This window comes from Dipteris shenzhenensis, chromosome 4 (genome assembly GCF_047967505.1).
Source record: "Dipteris shenzhenensis isolate YYH24624 ecotype China chromosome 4, Dip_SZ_1.0, whole genome shotgun sequence".
NCBI lineage: Eukaryota > Viridiplantae > Streptophyta > Polypodiopsida > Gleicheniales > Dipteridaceae > Dipteris > Dipteris shenzhenensis.
Genome location: NC_141599.1, coordinates 37,124,886 through 37,145,897, shown reverse-complemented (window position 1 = coordinate 37,145,897; position 21,012 = coordinate 37,124,886). Strand labels below are relative to the sequence as shown.

At 46.0% G+C, this 21,012-nt stretch overlaps 1 protein-coding gene across 1 annotated transcript in view; it reads left to right on the top strand.

The window, feature by feature from the left end:
- The window catches only part of LOC147902798 (uncharacterized), a 281,519-nt gene that overhangs the window by 130,157 nt on the left and 130,350 nt on the right, over nt 1-21,012 (top strand). The window contains exons 8-9 of the mRNA XM_087374222.1: nt 7,953-8,788; nt 13,884-14,052. Of these exons, the coding sequence (XP_087230348.1) occupies nt 7,953-8,788; nt 13,884-14,052 (1,005 nt within the window). The remainder of the gene's footprint in view (nt 1-7,952; nt 8,789-13,883; nt 14,053-21,012) is intronic.

The following is a 21,012-nucleotide window of genomic DNA, read 5'->3' as shown; positions in this document are numbered from 1 at the left end:
AAGGGCAATCTCAGCCCATATAAACCAGCTTGAGATCTAAGAAAGATACTCATAGCTTCAACCACAAAAAGAGAAAGGAAGGGGGCTAAAGGGCATCCTTGACGGACTGATCTGGAAATTTGAAACCTGTCACCCCTTACCCCTCCAATCAAAACCTGGCTGTGGGCTGATCTGTAAACGGAGGGCACCCCTCTAATCCATGCATCTGAAAATCTGAATTGTAGAAGAGTGCCCTCAAGAAAACCCCAATCTACTCTGTCATAGGCTTTCTCAAAGTCCAAGAGTAGAATTGCCAGCCTCTGCCTGCTCTGCATAGCCCACTCTGAGGCTTCCCAGAAGGAAAAGATGTTATCAAATATTCTCCTGCCATGCACAAAGCCTGTCTGAGTATCATGGATGAGTGCTGGAATAAGGGGCTGCAATCTGATGCTGATCGCCTTGGCAAGAATTTTGTATAGAGTGCCCAAAAGAGTGATGGGTCTGCAATGGGATACAAAATTCCTATTGCCACCTTTCGAGATAAGGTGAGTCAGGCATCTCACCCGAGTACCAAATGCCCTACAGAGCTGAAGTAATATGATCACCTATCATATCCCAAAAGGCTATAAAAAAAGATGGAGTAAGACCATCTGAACCAGGGCACTTGCCCTTATGAAGGGCGGAGAGAGCAATCTTGAATTCTGTGTTGGTAAATTGTGCATCAAGTGAGCATATCATCTCTGGTGTGACCAACATAGGTAAACGTTGCCAAACCGCATCTCTAGTCACATCTCTGGCCTGTGTGTCAGGGTCTGCAGAAAGAAGGGAGGCATAAAAATATGTCGCTAAGTGCATGATGGTATCTGGATGAGACTGCAAAACCCCGTCAGAGTCAATAAGCTGCCTGACACTCTCTCTACTATGTCTGGGACCAAGTGTAGAGAAAAAATGTTTATTGACTCTCCCTCCCATCTGTATCCAAAAAGACTCCTGTGCATGGAAGGCATACGTTGCTCTCTGATCTAGCAATGTCTGTAAGTGAGCCCTTGCTGCAGCAAGGCGCTCCTGGATCCAACCATCTGAGGGTCATTTCTGCTCCTCCCTCTGTAGGGCTGTCAACTGCCGGCGGATACCGATCTCCCGCCTGTGTAGCTCACCTCGCCTAGTACTAGCGACATAATGATAAAAGTCGTTGATACTGGCAAGTGTTGTGGCCACATGTGAAGGTGCAGCCACCCGCCCCTGCATGTGAGAAACCCAGATCTCCAAGACTGCCTCTGTGAGAGTATCATCTGTGTATAAGGCGTCGGGGATCCTGATACTGGAAGATCGTCCTCTCAGATGGGGCTCCGAGATGGACAAAACTACCAGAAAATGATCGGAGGTGGAAACACCAGGTGCAATGTAAACTGTCCCCCCTCTATCAAGAGCCCAGTCATCCACATAGAATCTGTCAATCCGAGCATGGAAAGGCATCTGCACCCTACGGTTCGACCACGAAAACAAGAGTGACTGAGATTGAATATGAAATGCATCATCTGACCAAACATCTCTGCCACTGAATCTGAACAAGAAGGCATCCCAAGCTACTCTCTCAAGGGAGTGAATACCACCTTCTCTTCCCCCTTTCTTATCAGATGGTGCCTCAACCATGTTGAAGTCACCTCCAATAATCCAAGAATCTATGAGAGCAACTCTCTCCAAAAAAGAACACGGTCCCCTCTGTTATTCGAAGCGTAGAGGTTGAGGAAACCAACCTTACGTCCGTCAACCATAAGCAAAATCCACTGGGCCTTGGAGGGGGTGATGGTACCGTGTCCAATGACCAGAGGGAGGATAGAGTCTGAAATTGATATGCAAGTACCTCCTCTGGTTCCCAGGACAGGAAGCCAAAACATCCGGCCTGAAAGCAGCTTACCTGACTTGTAACAATCTCTGGCATCCAGTTTGTGTTCCTGTAGAAAAAGAATGTCTAAGGAACCACCTGACACGCTTGGATGAAGCTGATTCCTTATCAGCTGTCTGCGACGGCGATGAGGGATGCCGCCCAACCCCTGTATATTCCAACTAGCTATCCTCATCGGCAGGAGGAAGCGGGTTGGAATACCTTACCCGACCTAGTGGCGGATAAAGAACCCTCTACCGGAGCTGACCTCCTGTCATACACACGAGGTCCAAGGGGAGGAAAGTCCCCTAGTGTGAGAGAGAAGGATCTCTCAAGGAGGATGCCGATAACTGGCTCTCCGAAAGTGGAGGGTACAAAATCATCATCTGGGAGGTCAGAGAGGTTCTCAAGAGCGGAAAAGGAATTCCGCTGAGCCAGTCCTGGGGAAGGGGTCCGAAGGATTCCTACCGAAGTAGGGAAAGAATGTAAGACCCCTTTCCCTCTGTCAATAGAAGGAGGCACCTATGCTGCGTCCTGATCAAGAAGTGCTGCGGACGAGGTGCAACGCCCTGGGCTGCTGAAGAAGGCAGAGCCTGATCGTGTGTGGTGGAGCAAAAGAAGGCTCCTGAATAATAGGCTCCACGGGGGTAGCCTCTCGAGGCTCCTGAGGAGTAGTCTCCGGAGCGATGGAAGTATGATCTGAAGTAGAGGGCCTAACCGCGACCGAAACCCACCGGGGGCCAGAGGTAGTGCGGTGTGCAGGAGGGACTCGGGCAGCCCTAGGAGGAGGGGGGGCCCGTGTTTGAGGCAGTGCCTGTGGAGCGATAGGTCCTGCTCCTGATCTCCGTCATAACCTAGTACAAGCTGGTTGCTTTTTTGGCCTCTTCTTCTTCTTTGGGCAATCTCTGGCGAAGTGTCCGGAGGATCTTCAAATCCTGCACTGGTCCTGACGACCTGTAACCTCGAATCTCTGGCGAAAGAATGACCCATCGGGTCACTGTAGCATGATGTGGTCATCTGAAATGTTAGGGTCCTCGACAAAGACCCTAACCCTGGGTACCCCTTCCATCGTGACTGCCTCAACAGCCGACGAAGGCTTGCCAGGAAGAGGGGGGATCTCTGCTACCGTCTTTTGAGAAAGTGACGGTTCTCGCAGCCGGTGTGTACGGTAACGGATTGGCTGAATGGGTACCCATTCGTCAATTGAGGTGGGGAAGGCCGATCAAACACACAAAAAAAAACTCTGTCCGCTTTCCTGAAGCCCAAGAGACCCCCAAAAGAAAATTGGGGTACACCTAATGAAGGGAGAGGGTGAAAGGAGGGAGGGAGAGAGAGGATTGAGCAAGGAGAGGAGTCGTCGTCAGAGAAGGGAAGGGGGCAGGAGGAGGAGGGGAGAGGAGGGGAGGGTAGAGGAGAGGAGGAGAGGGGGGGGGAGCAAAGAAACAGCGCAGGGGGGGGGGGCGGGCTGTGCAGGGAGCAGCGCGGGGGGGGCATGCAGGCAGGCAGCAGCGCGGGGGGGAGGGGCTGCAGCAGCGTGCGGGGAAGGGGCTGGCAGCAGCGCGGGTGGTAGGGAAGGGGAGAGAGGGAGGGGAGGCAGGGGGGAGCAGGAGGTAGGGGGGAGGGGAGGGAGGAGGCAGCAAGGAGGGGAGGGAGGGGGCAGCAAGGAGGGGAGCAGGAAGGAGGAGCAGGAGGGGCAGCAAGGAGGGGAGCAGGAAGGGCAGCAGGAGTCGGGGAGCAGCAGCCGTTCCCAATGGAAATTTTAAGCCCCAACCACTTCCAAGTAATGTATGTGCCAAAGTAGAATCCTTTAATAAGACCCCTTCTCAAATTAGGGCCCTCTACTGGAACGGAATCACAAGGGCCTGGAGTCATTATGACTCCAGGAGATCGCACAATCATTGTGGTTAAAAGTTTTCATACATAGAAAAGAAGGAAGGGAAGGCCAAGCACACTTAAGGAAAGCCGGACTGCTATTCCATGATTGATTTTTCAAATTCAAGGGATTTGTCTATCAATGGAGCAATTCACTCTGGGGAGCTAAGTAGAGTCATGTTTTATTGATCTCCTTATAGGTCTCGCACAAAATCCATGGAAGTCATTCCAATATCACCTTGAATCCATGCAAGGCCCAAGATATGTGGCGAGATCAACTGATGAAGTATGCATGTGTGGTCTACAGGTTGATTACATATGAATACAAGGTAAAGTAGGAGCTACGAAATTCAATATCTCATATAGGTATATGCCAGATGATATGGGCATATTTTCTATTTGTCAAAGGAAACATCTAAAAATAACCAATATACTCAATGCAGCAGAGATTACTGATGAAGCATGCATGTGAGGTTCACTGGTTTGATTACATAAGCAAAACAGGATAAAGTAGAAGCTTAAAATTTATGTATCTCAAATAGGTGTTTGAATGATGATATGGACATGTATTCTATTTTTTGAAAGAAACATCTACAAAGTAAACAGTATCCTCGATTTAGCAGAGAGGGATGCACTTACCCTTTTGTCCCACTAAAATATTCAAAATATTCGAGATATTCATATTCAACTTCCATGCCTCAGGAGACATGTAGCATAGGCGTCTTATGTATATGTGCTCTCTGTTCAGTCATTTGCTATGAGAACTGTATGAGTAGGGGCAAATGATATGGTTTGTTGGTTTGAATGGAATAACTTCCTATTTGATTTCTTTATACCATCGTTGGTGCAATATATAGCCTTTCTTAGTGGCATACTAGATCTTTGTGTATAGATGTCTAAACCATATGTTTTCAAAATGCAGACGCTTTGTTCTTCCACACCAGACTGCAGTTTTTCTCTTTGAACCATTTAGGATGCTATTGTGGGTTTTTCCTTCCTCCAGATATTATAATTATGCAAATGTATGCCAAGACAGTACTCTTCAATCTGTTTTTTTCAGGTTTGTCCACTATCTTATACCTTACTATCACCGTCCACCACAATTCCATAACTTTGCAATCTGCATAATTTTGACCTTTTGGTGAATACAAGATCATCATGAACAGTCAGTTCTCAGGTGTTGTAAGTCAGGATATGTACAGATTCAATATGAAGCTTTTTCATACCATGGATATACCAGTAGTGCCCAGGAAAAAGGGCATGTTTTCCCTGACTTCATCTCAAAATGGCCAAATATATAATTATTGGATACTCTTATGTGAAATGAGAACAACCATTGACTAGTGGATATTGTTGCATTGGAAGTTCATGCAGATGAAAACTTCAATAGTTCTTCTTGAATAATATCAATATCATATTGTGATCTCACCAACCTACCACCAGACTGCATTGAAAATACAATAGGACCATCTGCCTCTCCCAAAAAATCAATCACTTGAAAAGGAATGCCTATGCTTGAGAAGGTACCCATCCATCTCATGGGGTTGGGCCGTCTGCTATCCCTTGTGATGCAGTCTACCAAGTCCCCACCGTGGTAGCTGGACGTCTCTCCCACCTAGACCATTGCATATATCCTGATGCTCTTGTTGAAACATTTGTGGTTGGCCCAATCCCCTCGTGTGTAGCATTGTAATCGAGAAGGCCTTGTGCACATGAAGACACGTGGATTTAGGGGACAATTGGCCCACGTGCAAAGATATAATTAAGTAACCCTTGAATACATGGGAAGATTTGAAGACCTCTATCGTATCCCTCCTGGGATTTTTGGGAGGCTCTGGAGGCTGCAGTGTGGCTATGGGATGGGTTTGGGACCCCGCACCTGGCGCTTACATGTGGCAGCTTCTGGGTTCCCTGACAGTGGTATCAGAGCATGGCAAAGCCCTGCAGATTGTCCGAAATTTGGCGGCGGCTGCTCATTGGTGGCTGTCTGCAGATTTGGACTTGAGACGGTGGCTGCTCACTGGCAGCTGACTGTCCGTTTGTCTATGGCATGGCGCAGACCTTGATGTGATTTCTCACTGGCAGTCTTTGATTGTTGCTGCACTTGGGGCGACTTTGTTCTGACTGGTCACTGGCAGCGATTTGTGTTGTACCCTGTGCATTGTGTTGGCCTGGCCCTCTGACTGTTCTGTGTGACCCTTCGTGTTGTGCTGACCCTGCCCTGTGTGGGTGGTCAGTTATTGTACTTGGTGCTTGGCCCATGGCGGGTTGTTGGAACATTTGTGGTTGGGCCAATAACCTCATCTGTGGCATTGTAATTGAGGGGGCCTTGTGCACTTAAGACACATGGATTTAGGGGACAATAGCCCCATATGAAAAACAACTCATAAAGTGACCCTTGAATATATGGACAGATTTGAAGACCTCCAGAGTATCCCTCCTGGGATTTTTTGGGAGTCTCTGGAGACTGCAGGGCTGGGATTGGGACCCTGCACCCGGCGCTTACATGTGACACCTTCTGGCTGCCCTGACAGCTCTAAGAGGCATGCCATGATCATCCTGAACAAAACTATTCCACATAGTGAGCAGCCTAAAAATCTTGTCCGCGGCTCTCACCTTGGCATAAAATCCCTAACAATCAACTTGCAAGGCAAAGATTTACACTGACCATCTACATCAATGTTATTTAGTCCACCCTCATTTGTTGAGAGGATCAACTTCTCCACGGAGGCAATTGAAATGTTAGCAGACTCTGATTCCAGGCTCTTTTGGTACTTCATGTAACAGAGAGAGCAAAGATCTACAACAGATGAGGATGTAGTTTGGACTTGAATGAGTGACACATAAGCAGAGCGATTTTCACCTTAGGAAATCTTGACCATTGATCCATTCTAGAGAGCAATCTTTGAGACCACGCTGCAGGGTCCAATCGATCCTATGACTCTGGCTTAGTTTGTTGGACCTAGAGGAGCAGAGACTATCTTGGAAGACTATCAAGTCCTTTCAATGTACTACCAAGATCAACTATCTAATACTTTTAAGAGTCCATCATTGGCATAGTAGCTTTTCCTCATTGGATAAGATCAAGGCAATTATCAGGCTTCATTGATTGCGCACTCTTTCTTTGGGAAAGAAAGATTGCATTTTTTGTTTGCTTTACTCAATCTGGGGCACTGTGTATTCTAAAGGATGGGCAGGTCTCCATAATGTTAGGCTTGGAGAAGAGTGCAAGTCATTGTTTATGGTATTGCATTCAGTGTATGACCATCTGCACGGGATGTACAACTGGTGAGGATCACTGCTACTTGGGTTGTTTTTCAGGACTCGTGCTAGCCAGCTTTACTGCATGAGTCTTAAGGCAGAAGATCAGACTCTCTTTGACAAAATGCCCTTTGTTGATGGTGAAATATCACAAATGGATGATCTCCATATTCCAATCCCAACCAGGACCACCGTTACCTATACTAACTGGTTGCTTTGGGAGATTGTTTCTAATCTCACACCTTGGATGCACCTTTTCATCGTAAGGACCTCATGGAAATCAGCATGTCACATTGGAAATATGAGCCAGTGGGACAGGTTCTTGGGAAATTCTGAGACTGCAACGACATAGTGGCTAGGTTACTTTTGAGTGTGGAATCATTGCATTGGTCCCACTACGATGGACTTTGAAGACACTTCACTATATTGGCTCTCCCGTCTCTTACATCATCATAACTACTTTTGTTTTGTTTGGATTATGTACTTGCCTTCATAATTGTGATGTGGGATAAAATACTGGCTTTCATGAAACAATGCTCATTTCACTTGACTTGAAAGGACGGCTTGGATCAGAGATTAGTGACATTGAATCAATTAGAGCTACACTTTGTGAGAGGTTCCTTCTCCTCAGCTTCTCTTTCATTTTTGAAATTGAACCATGGCTGCCATATTCGTACATAATCCACCATGCCCTCTTATGTGGCTTTCTGTGTGCCTTATGGTTTGAATCCATTTTCATTTGAGAATCCTTTTTAAAGGCCACTTTCTAGTAGATTTTTTGATGTGCCTTTAGGTGCCTTCTAAAGTTATCTGTCGTTCTGAGGTTTTGATTGTTGCCTTTCAACTTCAGCCCCAATGCACACATTTGCATTAATGTTTCTATTTTCCTCTGCAGTTACTGTGATAACATATTCTTATCTCTCTTCAAATTTGCTATGTTGTTTTCATTTTGCAGAGTTTAGCTGAAATACTCAGCACATTTGACTCTGGAGTGTTACAAGAAAAACAATCAGGCTTTGATGCAACAGCTAGATCTGCAAAAAAGGAAGGACATCAGCATCATTATTATACTCAGGGAGCAAATGCTTCCGAGCCTTCTTCCATAACAAAGAACAAAGTACATTACTCCTCCCATGACAATTTTGAAGTTGGAAAACGTGCAGAACGTCCCTTAAGTCTTCTTGTTGGAGGCCCGCTTGAGGATAACAATGTGGGACTGCATGGACGGCTATCAGGAAGAAAATTCTCTCGTGATTCAGTTTTGAACTCTAGCCGCGAGTCATCTGTAAGGTCTGTCCATGATCAAGCCATAAAATCTGGTGATCCTTCAACAAAGGTTGGATTCCAACAAATTAAGCTGATGGGAAATGGGAGCAAACATTCACAAGCAGGTGGACATATTGGATCATCTTTTCAAATTGGTTCATTTCATTTTCCGTGGGACAAGTCAGCACCCTGGGAAGGATCTTCTTTTGAGAAAGATCTCATGAAAGGGAGGAGTCCATTATCAATACAGGTTTCATCACATGAAGCTTCATTCTGGCGGATACTGAGGACACATCCCCATGCAGTGAGACTGAATCAATTTTTAGACAGCAAATATTGGGCATTCCTTATCGTTCCTGCTGTAGTCATAGCTCTATTTTCTCATGATTTTATTAAGGCATTTCTCCCCAAGGCAGCCGATCCCTATGTTATACATATCTACCTAGTATGCTTGACTCTCTTCATCTTTGAGCTTGTGGCACTCTCTATTGTGCGCGATGATTATTTCATGGGCCTATCTTTCTGGTAAGACTATATCCAAGGATCATGTTTTTGTTTCTTCAATACATTCAGCATATTCCTCTTATTGATCCAAAAGAAAAGTACGACAAGGATGAGATTAAAAACACATTTAGAAGTTTGTCTTATAAAAAATACAGATTTTTTCCTACTAAAAATACGACATGTTTTGAATCTCAGTCATAAGAATTTGTTTTTGGAGAATCCATCGCAGTAGTCTGCCAAAAATATGCCCATCTAAAAAGTCACTGGTCAAATGTTTTTTAACAAGATTTAGAGACGTGACATTCTTTCACATTTGCAGACAGAGATTGATGAGAGTGTGAAAGAAGTCAATCAAGTTAGCTTCAGATTTGTGAGCATATATATATATATATCAGGCTGTATATCTTTACGCTTTGCAGTATTGAAATAATTTTAAGTTATCAAATAGTCTAAATAAGATATTTTGCAAGCAGGATACATTGGTCATGCATTGAGGGATGCCCAAGAATGTTTTACAGGGCCTGAGCACCTTTTGTGGCCCCTTCAGTCATATATATATATATATATATATATATATATATATGTATGTATGTATGTTCTCACATTACAGGGTCCTCTTTGTATAAAGTTCTATTGCCTCCACCTTGGGTGTCAACTCGAGCAAATCAAATGTGGGAATTGACTCGTCCAGTCAAATGTGGTGACAATGCTTGAGGCGGATGTGGCATTCCAAGCTTCCTCTTTGACAACAGATCTTTCTCTAGCAATTCTATTGGGGGTTTTTCCTTTTGGACTCTTGCTTTCATGCCGGCGTATTGCTCCAGATATTTGTTGTCGTTGCTTTGCACCCAGAGAGTCTGTTTCTCATATTTTTTGGCGTTGCCCCAACACATGTGACTTCATTGGCATTCTTCAGCAGAGATTGCGATTATGCTTTCCTCATACTACTTTTGGCAGGTTCTTCTGGCCTTTTGGGATTTATCCTCGCCGACCGGAGTTTGACTTGTTCTTTTCCTGGGTTCGTTATTGGGCACTTTGGACTCTCTAGAAAGATAGGAACCATAGAGTCTATGGTGACCCTAGTTTTTCTTTCAAAAAATTATTTCGTCGTTCTTTGCAGCAATCTCTTTTTGATTGCCTGCAAACTCACTATATAGAGTATGATGTATATTTGTCGTACACAAAGCTGTTCTCTTGATGTATTTTCCAGCTATGTATCTTTCAGCTTCCTAGTTTTGGGATAGCCACCTTGTGATATAAAGCATTCAAAGTTTTCACCCATAAAAAAAAATAAGTATGTAAAACATGCATGTCCATTAAAGTTTGTTCTACAGCTCTATTGAAGGGTGGGTCGATGACACCTGTGGAAGTATTACCACCGGCCTAGGGCCGCTTGTGCAACAAGGTGGTCCTCCAAGAAATACACACAACTCTGGAAATACTTGATAGAGTTCGTGGACGATGTCCATTGGACTCTTGAAGCGAGGTGGACATGACAACGCAGCTGTGAGGTAGAGACAAGGTGGACGTGAGTTAGAGACACAAGAGAAATGCAAGTTCCTAGAGCTTTTTTGCATTCCTCATCAAACCAGCCCTTGCATGCCATCCCTTTGCATTTTCCTCGTCCTTTTCTGAGAAATGCATACTGTTGAGGGATATTAACCTGCAAGCAATTGCATTCAAAATATGTAACAAAACTGTCCCAATAATGCATTCAATGTTTAGGCTTACAACTCAATGTGGCTTTGTCCAATGCATCAAAGATCACTGAAATCTTCTCACGTGAGACTGTGTGAAAGGGCATTTAACTTACTGTTGCTCTTTTTGCAGAAATATGTAAACAAAAGACTTAGCTTACAAGCTGACATACGACTGTATTTAATGCCTACAAATTACTCCTCAAAGCATGCACTATCCTGGAAGAGTTGTCTCCATCTGACTATCGCTGCTTGTGTTGGGGCCATTCCTCGTGCTTCTCAGATGCAGCAGATACTTGATGCTGATGTGGAGCTGTCGGCTCCATAAATAAATACTTTGGGGGCTGCTGCATTGCTTCAGTCACAAGCCACTTGATAATCAACTTCTTCACGTAAATTTGTCTTCAATAGAGGTGGCAGCAGGCTTGACAAATTTGAAGGTTGCAAGCTATGTTAGGGCATTGTAGATGCTTAGAGTGGTGATGGCCTTGATACTGGCTATTGTGGCTGGTGGTCAGTGTCCAGGTATTATAAACAGACTGGCTTGGAGTAGAGTCGGTGGTGGAGTATTCATCGGAAAAACCTCTTGTGGTGGCTGTCCAAAGAGTGACAATGAGCAGTACATGGTCTTCACGTCTAGCCCCTACATCTGCATGTGTGAACTGGGTGGAGCCTTCTTTGTCTCCTCCTATGCATCCACCACCTAATCCAAGCTCCTGTAGTAGTGAATCCTTATTATTACCCTCGGTGGTACTATCCACACTGTACCAATCACAAACCCAAAAGGGTGGACCCTATTATCCACAGGCCAGATGAGGTAAGTATTGGAGGAGGTCAAGGAGGACTGGGAAGATGGCCCAACCTTCGAAGACCTGTGATGTGCTATAGCGTGGGGAGACACTACCAAGATGAATGTACTTAGCCATTTGAGGGACCATCTTGCACGGAGTACAACACCTATGCCCACCACAGCCAAGACTGCCCCACGGAGGTAGACACTCATCACATGATTGTTGTTGGGAGCAGGGACAAGGTCACGATCCAAAGATGATACCTTTGATGACAACTCGACACCCAAAGGCCTCATTGTTACCCAAGAACTCATCCACTTCAAAAGCTAGCACAAGGACGCAGAGGACATGCAACCAAAGAAGTAACCGACCACTTTTTCAGCCGACAACTCACCTGATAAAATATCACCTTTTTCTTTGATTCCTTTTCCAACTTAGAAAGGATGATTGAGGGTGCATGACTGTCACGTTCCATGCTGGTTTCCAAACATGATGCTTCCGAGGGTGGCCAAAGCATGCCTTCAAGATACCAAACGGTGGTTGGTCAAAAGCATCACAAGGGAGAATCACAAGGGAGATTCAATCCAGTTTTGAGGAACGAGGAATAACTCCACATTCCCTTCAAAGAAAGACAAAACAGTAAGGTTTGCATCTATCCCAGCAAGTCAAAGATTGGAAGATAGATTATGGCAAAGAAAAGCAACCAGGACCTTCTACTCTTCCAACAAGACGAAATGAGATGTTCCGATCCAATGTGGAGGATTCATCTATTGGAATATGAAGCCAAAGTGAGTCAAAAATGAGTGTACTAGTTGTCTAGGGGGTGTTTTATAGTCTAGTGAGTCCTAGACATGCCACATGTCATATTGGGAGCTATCCCATATACACTATGGCTTTCTAGAGTCTAGAGGCTCACACTATATAGTGTTGTACTTGTCTTGAGTCATTCATATCAGTCAACATCAAGCTTTATATCATGTGAGTATTTTGGTTATCATTTCCTAGCACTTGTTCTTTCATTTGCTTTCCATTTTGCCTTTCCATTATGCTTTCCATATTTCCATTCCGTTCCTAGTTAGCTTGGCATTCTCCTACCTCCATGTCTCTTCATATGGTATGAGAGCCACCCTCAAGAGATTGAGGTAAGAGAGTAGCCATGAAGCTACCTTCCCTCCTCCTTGGAAGGTCTTCTCCTCCACTTGACCTCTCCCTTGATCTCTCCTCTTTTCCACTGTGAGCTCTTCTCCTCCTACCCAAGCCTCACCAACGTGAAGCTACCCATCTACGACATGATGCTGTGCTTCTACCACGACTTGAAGCTGCCACATATCCCATGCTAAGCCCGCCATTGCTCAGCCAACTGAGCCGCCATTTTTTGCCCTCTATTCCAGCCTCTTCTGCACTCCATTTTCTCTTCTTTCCGCCCGCTTCTACTGCTCCAAAACCCCCCACCATTTTTGTGATCCCGCATGCTGCACCCGTGATTTACAGCAAACCATCTGGGTCCACCCGCCGCAGCCTGCTCAACTGCCCGTTTTCTCCTATTCTTCTGCCCGCCATCTTCTGCAAATAGTTCGTCTGAGCGCTCTGCCCGCCATCTAGCAGCCCACGCAGCTCCTGCTGCCCATGTAGCTCTGCTCCAAACTTCCACTCACTTCAGCAGCCCGTGCCTTTGCTCGAGACTGTTCCAACTGCCCACCGGAAGATTTAGAGCTGTATGCTTTCATCCTCGAGTAAATGCCAGGTTCTAAGGTTTCAAAAGGCCATCACGCAACCTTACTCCTTGATGGAGGATTTGATGGAATTCAAAGACCGAGCATCACCCGGGGGCAGCTATGTTAGCTGCTCCACAAATCAAGGATTTGACCATCTCATTTCTGAAATAGATGCCAAGAGGTCAACAAAGGGGCAAGTTCCTGAAAAGGATGGTGATGATGGACCCATCGTGAACCAGTTCCAAGCTTAAGCAGTGTTGACATAGTTCCAAGGTCATCTGTGCAGCTCCATTGGTGCAATTTCAAGGTCACATATGTAGCCCTAGTACCACAACTCCAAAAAAATAACTGCAACCCCACTAAAAATGGTGAACAGAAAAGATGGAGAAAAGAACATGTAAATGGGTGAAGAGGGAAGCAGGGGAAAAAAAAGTAAGAATAGGAAAACGAGAAGAGAAGCGTGGCTGACTATGACAATGAGAGGGAGGGCAAAAGCACACGAGGAGAAAAATGCATTGCAAATGACCTAGGTGATAAGAGAGCAGAAACAAAACAAACACAAACAACGACAAACACAAGGAAACTTTAAAAAGCAATACAGAAACAGGATTGTGAAAACTTCAAGGAAAAGCTAAATAAGCACACACAAGAAAAGACCACAACTCACCAGTATAAGCAAATAAGAGCAAGCAATTTGAAAAAGAAACAAAGGAAAGCTAAAACAAGGTGCAAGAACAAAGTATCACACACAAGCAACAAGCAAGAGGAAATTCTTGCAAAGAAGAACTTCCACACATATATAAAGGGTGGGGGTGGGACAGAGGTGAATGGAAGAAACAAGATAGGGGAGCATGCAGAAATAGGGAGTATGGCAATGGAGCATCCAGCTTAACGTGTGGGTGTTAACTTGCAGGCTGGATTTGGTGGGCAGCATTACATTGATACCACTGATTTTAGGAATGCTTGAAGTGAACTTGATAATGGCAAGGGCTGCAGAGGCAGCTAAATCATTCACAAGGGCAGCGAAGTGGATGCAAACAGCAGACTTTTCAAAGTTGCATTTTATAATCAGCGCCACCAAGGTAGGCTTTTTATACTGCAGAAAAACTCTGACTGGTCTTATGCATGGTAGCAAGTCATCGAAAATAAGGCAATTGTGAAACGAAATATCTGACAATTTGGAAGAAAAATGGGTGAAGCCCATAAGTTCCAACTTTATGTTGAGAGAGGTTGTCGTTAAACAATTCCAATTTGCAAAAATCAAAGGGATGCAGGTAACTTTAAAACACAATACTATTTTTAGGCATCATGATCTATGCATCCTTTGACATAAGTGCACATATTAATTTTGTCATAGTGGGTTTGCAGCTTCATGTATTTTCTGTAGGATTGAGTCATTTAGAAGTACCTTTATTCTCTATTTGTTGTCAGAAGATCAATATATTTAAATAAAAGAGTGATATATTCCATTCAAAACAAATCATACAACAGGTGGGAGAGAAAGTACTCTATCCCTAGCCTCAACAATTTGGCAAAAAAGCCATGGAGGTGGTCTAAAATGCCACGACATCCCAAAAGGGGTCAAATGAAAAAATAATGAGAAGTCCCATGTCCTCATGAAGGATATAAGTCTCCCACGAGTTGCCAAAGAGGTGCTTGTACACCGCTCCCATTGACTCCTGAGAGTGAAGATAATCTCCGCCCAAATGGAAGTGAGAGTGTCAGCCTCCGTGCATAAATGGCCCCCAAGGACAAAAGAACATCGCGAACACCATATCCGCCATAGGGTAATGCTGGAAATCACCTCCCAGGCTGACCCTGCAGCTGAAGTAGGCATGGAATCCTGAGCTGGTACCGGTACCAAAAGTAAATCCTGCGGCTGCATGATGCTGGCCTCTGTGGGACCCCGTCTTTGGTGACACTGCATGAAGAAACCGTGGTCTCTTGGCTCTGACTTAAAGAGAGTAAAGGCTCCAGATCCTCTCCCCCAAAGGGCAGTGCCCCAAGTCATCAGAAAGGACTCAGATGTAACATATGAGAACAACCTGAAGATACCTGTCCATACCACTCTAGAGCTGGTGCAACTCCATAAACAATGCTTGCTAGATTCCTCTGCAAGTTGACAACGCATACACAAGGAGGGTCTACCCATCTGCTGAAGCCAAGTACCCATAGGTATGCCCCTATGTATAGTGAGCCAAAGAAAGTAGGAGACTTTCCTGGCTCTACTGATGCCCCAAAAGTGGGTCCAGTAGCTCTGCAGTAAATCCCTGTGCGTGCCAATGCTGGGAAGCAGATGGTAGGTGATGAGAGTCTCTCTGCTGAAGCTTGTAACCTGCCCTCGTCGAGTACTGGAAAAATGAAAGAGGACGAACGCCTGCCATCGGAGCAGGCCATGCCCACTCACCTGGGTCCCAGTGAAGCTCCGCAAGAGGTCGACCCTGAAAAATCCAAAGTCTCCATCTAGTATCCTCTGCAATGATCAACCTGGAAGGATCTGTGGCCCAATTTCCTTACCCAGGCAACCAATGACCCTGACTCTCTGCCAAAGGAGCTCCTGTCGATCCAGGGGCTGAGTGGGATACAATCTGTGAGAGGAGTCCGTCTCAAAATAAATAAACGGTGCCGGTCCTAAACGAACTCCAATGCATAGCCCAGCCTCACTAAAACAACCTGACCAAGTAGAGATGGGATGAACATAGGTTGGATCTGTAAGTATATCCCTCCACTCCTGAGGAATAGCTCTCATGATCAGTAATCTGGTGGCAACAATCTGTCCAAGTGGCCCATGTCTATCTCTGATCACCTCCTCTGACATCTCCACACCTCCCCTCAACCAATCTCTGACTATCACAACCCCCTGAGCATGCCATCTGGCCAAGGGAGTCCTAAGTTTTGTACTAGGGGAAGATCCCTGGTACCGAACCAGGGGGTTATGGTAAAGTGGCTGTCTAGCAATTTCCTCTCTGGAGGAGCGAACTGCTCTGATGAGGTGCTGTCGAAAATGATCTCATATCTGAATAAGCCTTTTCACAAGTGGTGAGGAAGGCTGAGAATGCCGGTCGGTCAGGAAGATCCAACTGACCCTACCTGCCCACTGACCTGCTGCTCTGGCGGTGCACTGGTGAATCCCATGCAGTAGGAACTGCTTCCACGGCTGATCTACTGGAGTCAAACCTCTAAGAAGAAATTTGACTAAAAGGGCTCTGCTCTGCATCTCCGGATCAAGAACCCCAAGTCCTCCCTGCGAGAAGGGTAAAGTGATAGTATCCCATGAAACTCTGGCCCTAGTGTCCTCAGAACCATCACCACCACTCCACAGAAAGTTCCGAAGCAATCTCCTCACCTGACGGATCGAGTCAGCATGAAAGCACCAACATGACACAACATACGACATAGTCGCTAGTAGAACCTGGTTGAGTACCAGTGCTCTTCCGACCAAAGAAAGTCTAGCCTTACTCCAGTAGGCTAGCTTTCTCCGGATACTCTCAAAAACTAGGGCAAATTGTTGCATCGGGGACACCTCAATGCCAACCTGGAAGCCTAGATATCTCGTGGAGGTGCCTCTGGGTATCCATACAAAGCCTCTGTCTCCTCCCCATGCTGGGGTATCCTGCTGAGCTCCAGCCCATATGCCTTTTGATTTGTTCCAATTGACAAGTCCCCCTGAGGCTAGGCAAAACTTGTCAATTGAATTCGCAGCAGTAGCAAGACTATATGCATCTCCTCTGACTATCAGTGCCGTGTCATCAGCAAACTCAGTGTCCAAAAGCTCCTGCTCCTGCTCCTGCTCCTGCCGGATAGGCAGATGAAGGCCCAAAGTTCCATGACTGGTAGCCTGCATAAAGTATCCCATAGCCTCCGCTACAAAAAGAAAAAGGTAAGGTGCAAGCGGGCATCCCTGTCGTACCGATATGGATAGCTGAAAAGCCGGTCCTCTGCCTCCACAGACCACCATCCTGCTAGAGGAGTGAGAGTAAAGTGAGGAGACCCATAAGCTCCATCTATCACTGAAGCCTAGCCTCCTCATAGTGCCCTCCAAGAAACCCCAGTCCACCCTGTCATAAGCCTTCTCAAAATCGAGGCTGACCTGTGTCGTGAAATACCACTCTCTCAATGGACTGCTGGGAAGAGGCATCCGTCACCGTAACTGCAGCTTGAGCAGTCTCCTGCTGGATAACTATCTCAGTAACAAAATCTGAACCTTCGAGGTAGTAGTGTCAAGAGTCATCAAATCCTGAGCTACTGTCTCCTGCACAGTGTGAAGGCCTACCTGCAGATGGTCCTCCGCATCTTCCCTTTCCGGGGTCTCCTGCACGTGTGTCTCGACTCCCTGAGGGGGACGAGCATTTTCTGAGCGAAATCTTCCGAGCGTCCGAGCGAAGGAAAAAAAAAGCTTCCAACTATGCATAAATATGGCAAAAATCGATCAGAAGAAAACATAGTTTCACTTAGAAATATGCAAAGTATTATAGCAATGCCTATTTTATACAAAAATCTTTAGGTGAATCTGTAGGAATGGTGAGAGCATAATGGGATGGCTTTTGAAGAAACCCACATGTAGAGTAGACTTCTCTATGAAAATTCCGTTATGATCCTTCTTACAACTTTTACTTAATAGGGGTTGACATTGAAAACCCTCTCTCAACCTATCTTCATGAAAGAGTTTCTTCAAAGAAAACTCATTGAAGCAAGCCATCCAGGTAGTTTCGCCAGCGAAACCCCTTTGAAGCAAGTCTCCCAAGGTAGTTTCGCTGGCGAAACTACCTTGGACAACACTTTTAAAAGTGACATAACTTTCATATCCAATGTCCAAATATAGTCATTCAACCACTCAAATTGATCGGAACACCCCATTGGAGCACATCTACGAAGTTATATTTTGGAAAATCTTTCATATATAGTATTAAATATTACATGTATTTTATGAGAGTGATATATAAGCCCAAGTTATTACTTATTTATAGTAATTTAAACTTCTTTAGAAACATGTCCATAAATATGCTATAAAAACACTAAAAAGATATTGCCATATGATATAAATGTGTTAATAAGTAATTATATATGCATAGTATTATTACATTGAGAGTGATTATGAGGAATGTTTCTTAAAGGAATCAACACTTTTTTAAGGTAATAACAGGGGTACAAAGGGATGTCTCTAAATAAGAAAATTATGTTGTGTAAAAATGAATGAGTGACTAGTCTGTATATTTTTATGATAAAGGGATCTAGTTCTAGTGAAAATAAAAGTGTAAAAACCATGTTTCCTAAAGAAAAACATTTTTAAAAATCTCTTGAAAAACACGCTCGGATAAACCTGCTCATAGGTTTTTGCTCGTAAAATTGACGCATCCGACTCCCTGAGCTACCATCTCCTACATAGTGTCAAGACCTGCCTGCGGATGGTCCTCTGCATCTCCCCTTTCCGGGGTCTCCTACACATGTGTCTCAACTCTCTGCCATCTGTGAGATACCTGGGGCTGCTTGTACTACTGACTCTCCCTCTGTCTCCGTCTCCTCGGAGCTCTCCGTGAAAGCTGTTCCGCTGGAGGCACCTCCAAGTCCTCTGAGTCCACTGGAGGCTCCCCCGAAGGAGTCTCATCTCGCTCTGCTGAATGAGTCGAAGCAGGCTCAGAGACCCCTGGAGGCTGTGGGTCACTCATAGGATGAGGTGGATCCGGAGTCTCTGATCGAGGCCGACGACTGGGGCAATCCCTAATAAAGTGACCTCTCTTCCGATAGAAAAGACACTGATCAGGAAGACCCTCATACAAAACCCTCTGCTGCATCTAGACCCCATCTCCCGTGGAGTACGAAATCAAAGTAGGCAAAGGTCGAGGAGGGGGGAACTCTGAAGTGAGTCTGACCCTCGTAACACCTGTACTAGCAAGTGACTGAGCATAGGAAACTCTAGCATCTGATGGGATGACTGTACCTACCACACTAGCCATATGCTCCACAGCTCTGCGACAAGAGCTGACCTCATCAGGAAGCCTAGGGAAAAGCATCCAAAAAGAGACCTGGCACGGTCCCGGGGAAGTAGAACTGAAGTGCTTCCGCCAAGGCAACAAATGGATGACTCTGCTCTGAAACTGAATCGGTGAGCTCATAAGTACTCTTTGAGCCTGTTCTGGAGACTGAAGGCCAAAAGAAAAGTACCCTCTGCCAAGCAATTGGAAAACCGTAACTGAGACACCCAATGAGGCCATGCTGGTGTACACCCAATCACGTAACTATTGGCCTCTACCAGGTAGAAAGCCAATGATGTGCGTCAAACGAAAACCCTCCTCTGCTACCTCAATCATCTGCACAATGTTGGGAGGAAAAGATCCTACCCCCGCCCCTACCCTGCCTTTATTCTGCCCTCTACAGCCCCCTCACCCCGCCTCTTCTCCGCCCTCTACAGCCCCCCCTCTCTCAGCCCCTACCCCCTCCTACTCTCTCCTCTACCCTCAGCCACTTCTCCTCTCCTCTATCCCCGCCCCCTTCAGCCCCTCTTCCACCCACCCCCTTTCCCCCGCCCCTATCCTCACCCCTCCTTCCTCTTTCAGCCCTTTTCCTCCCCTCAGCTCCCTGCCTACTTCAGCTCTATCCCTTCCTGTCTCCTCCCTTCAGCCTCTTCCTTCTCCTTCCTTGCAGCATTTTAGTCCGACGGAGTTCAATTGTGTTCACGTCGGCCCTTCCACCCTGATTGACAATGGCCTTGCCTTCAGCCAATCCTCGCCCACTTCCACCAGCCGCAAAAACCATCATTTTCTCAAAAGACGAGTTGCAGCAGCTCAAAAAAGATACAGAGCAGGAGAGCTCGACTTCGTTCTTTGCTCGCATCCATGAGTCCCACCCTTCCAAGTTACAGGCCAGGGACTAGATGCTCGCCGCTCTACCTAGAGACCTCGCAGGGGACTTCTCAGATGTTCGTCTGCTTGGGCGAGGTTTCTTCCAGATTGTTTTTGACTCCTCGGAGGTAGCACGTACATTGCTTTAGGCTAGTTTGCTAGCACTGAGCTCCATGAGGATTTTTTTGACCCCTTTTTCACTGGGGTTTGATCTTGTCAAGGAAGACAGTTGGACGACGTCACTCTTCATCAGATTTCTAGGCCTTTCTCAGTTGTATTATTGACTGCTACATTCCATTGGAGCCGCCTTTGGAGTGGTACTGAGATCCCTTTTCTCCCTGAGATGCCCACTTCAGCAGCAGAGGTAGTCAGGTCTGATGGGGTACCGCGTGTTAGGGTCATTGTCTCTGACCCTAACATCTCGGATGACCACATTATGCTTCAGCATCCAGATGGCTCCTTCTTCAGACAAAGAGTCGAGATTGCAAGGAGACATGATCAGTGTAGGATTTGCAGGACCCTTGGGCACTTTGCTAGAGATTGCCCAAGGAAAAAGAAAAGACCAAAAAGATCCACGGGTGCACCTCATAGATTCACCCGACCTGGACCTTCTTCATGACCAGTTCCTACCACCTCACGTGTTGCTAAACCTTTGACTTCATAGCCAGGACCATCAGTCTCTCGTCCTGGTACTTCTACAGCGCGGACAGGACAGTCAGCACGTCCTACTTCGGTCGTTCCCCATTGGGTGCCTGTCAGAGTTGGTGAGCCAGTACCTCAGGCTACCACTCACGGGGCCGCGGACACGTCTTTTCAGGCAGGAGACATCCTTGTCCTGGTTCCATGTGCAGATGAGACTGCTCCTGACCCTGTTCAGATATAGGAGTGCTCATCTAGGGAGAACCTTTCTACAGAGACCCGTGCTTTACTTGAAAACAATGACAAAATTGTGGCTGAGGTCATGCAGTTGTGGCCACATCTGTCTACACCTGATAGAGGTAAGGGGGTTATTGGTTCCACTCTTTTTCCGCCGCAGGGCTCCTTTGCACTCCTACACGAGAGGTACTTCTTGGCACTCCTGCACCATAGGTACTTCGTAGGATTTCATTTTCAGTTCTGTCAGACTTGGCTGAGTTTGAGGCAGAGGGGGAGTTTGTACCCTCCACGCTTGGGGAGCACATCTTCCAGGACAGAGTTTCCCCC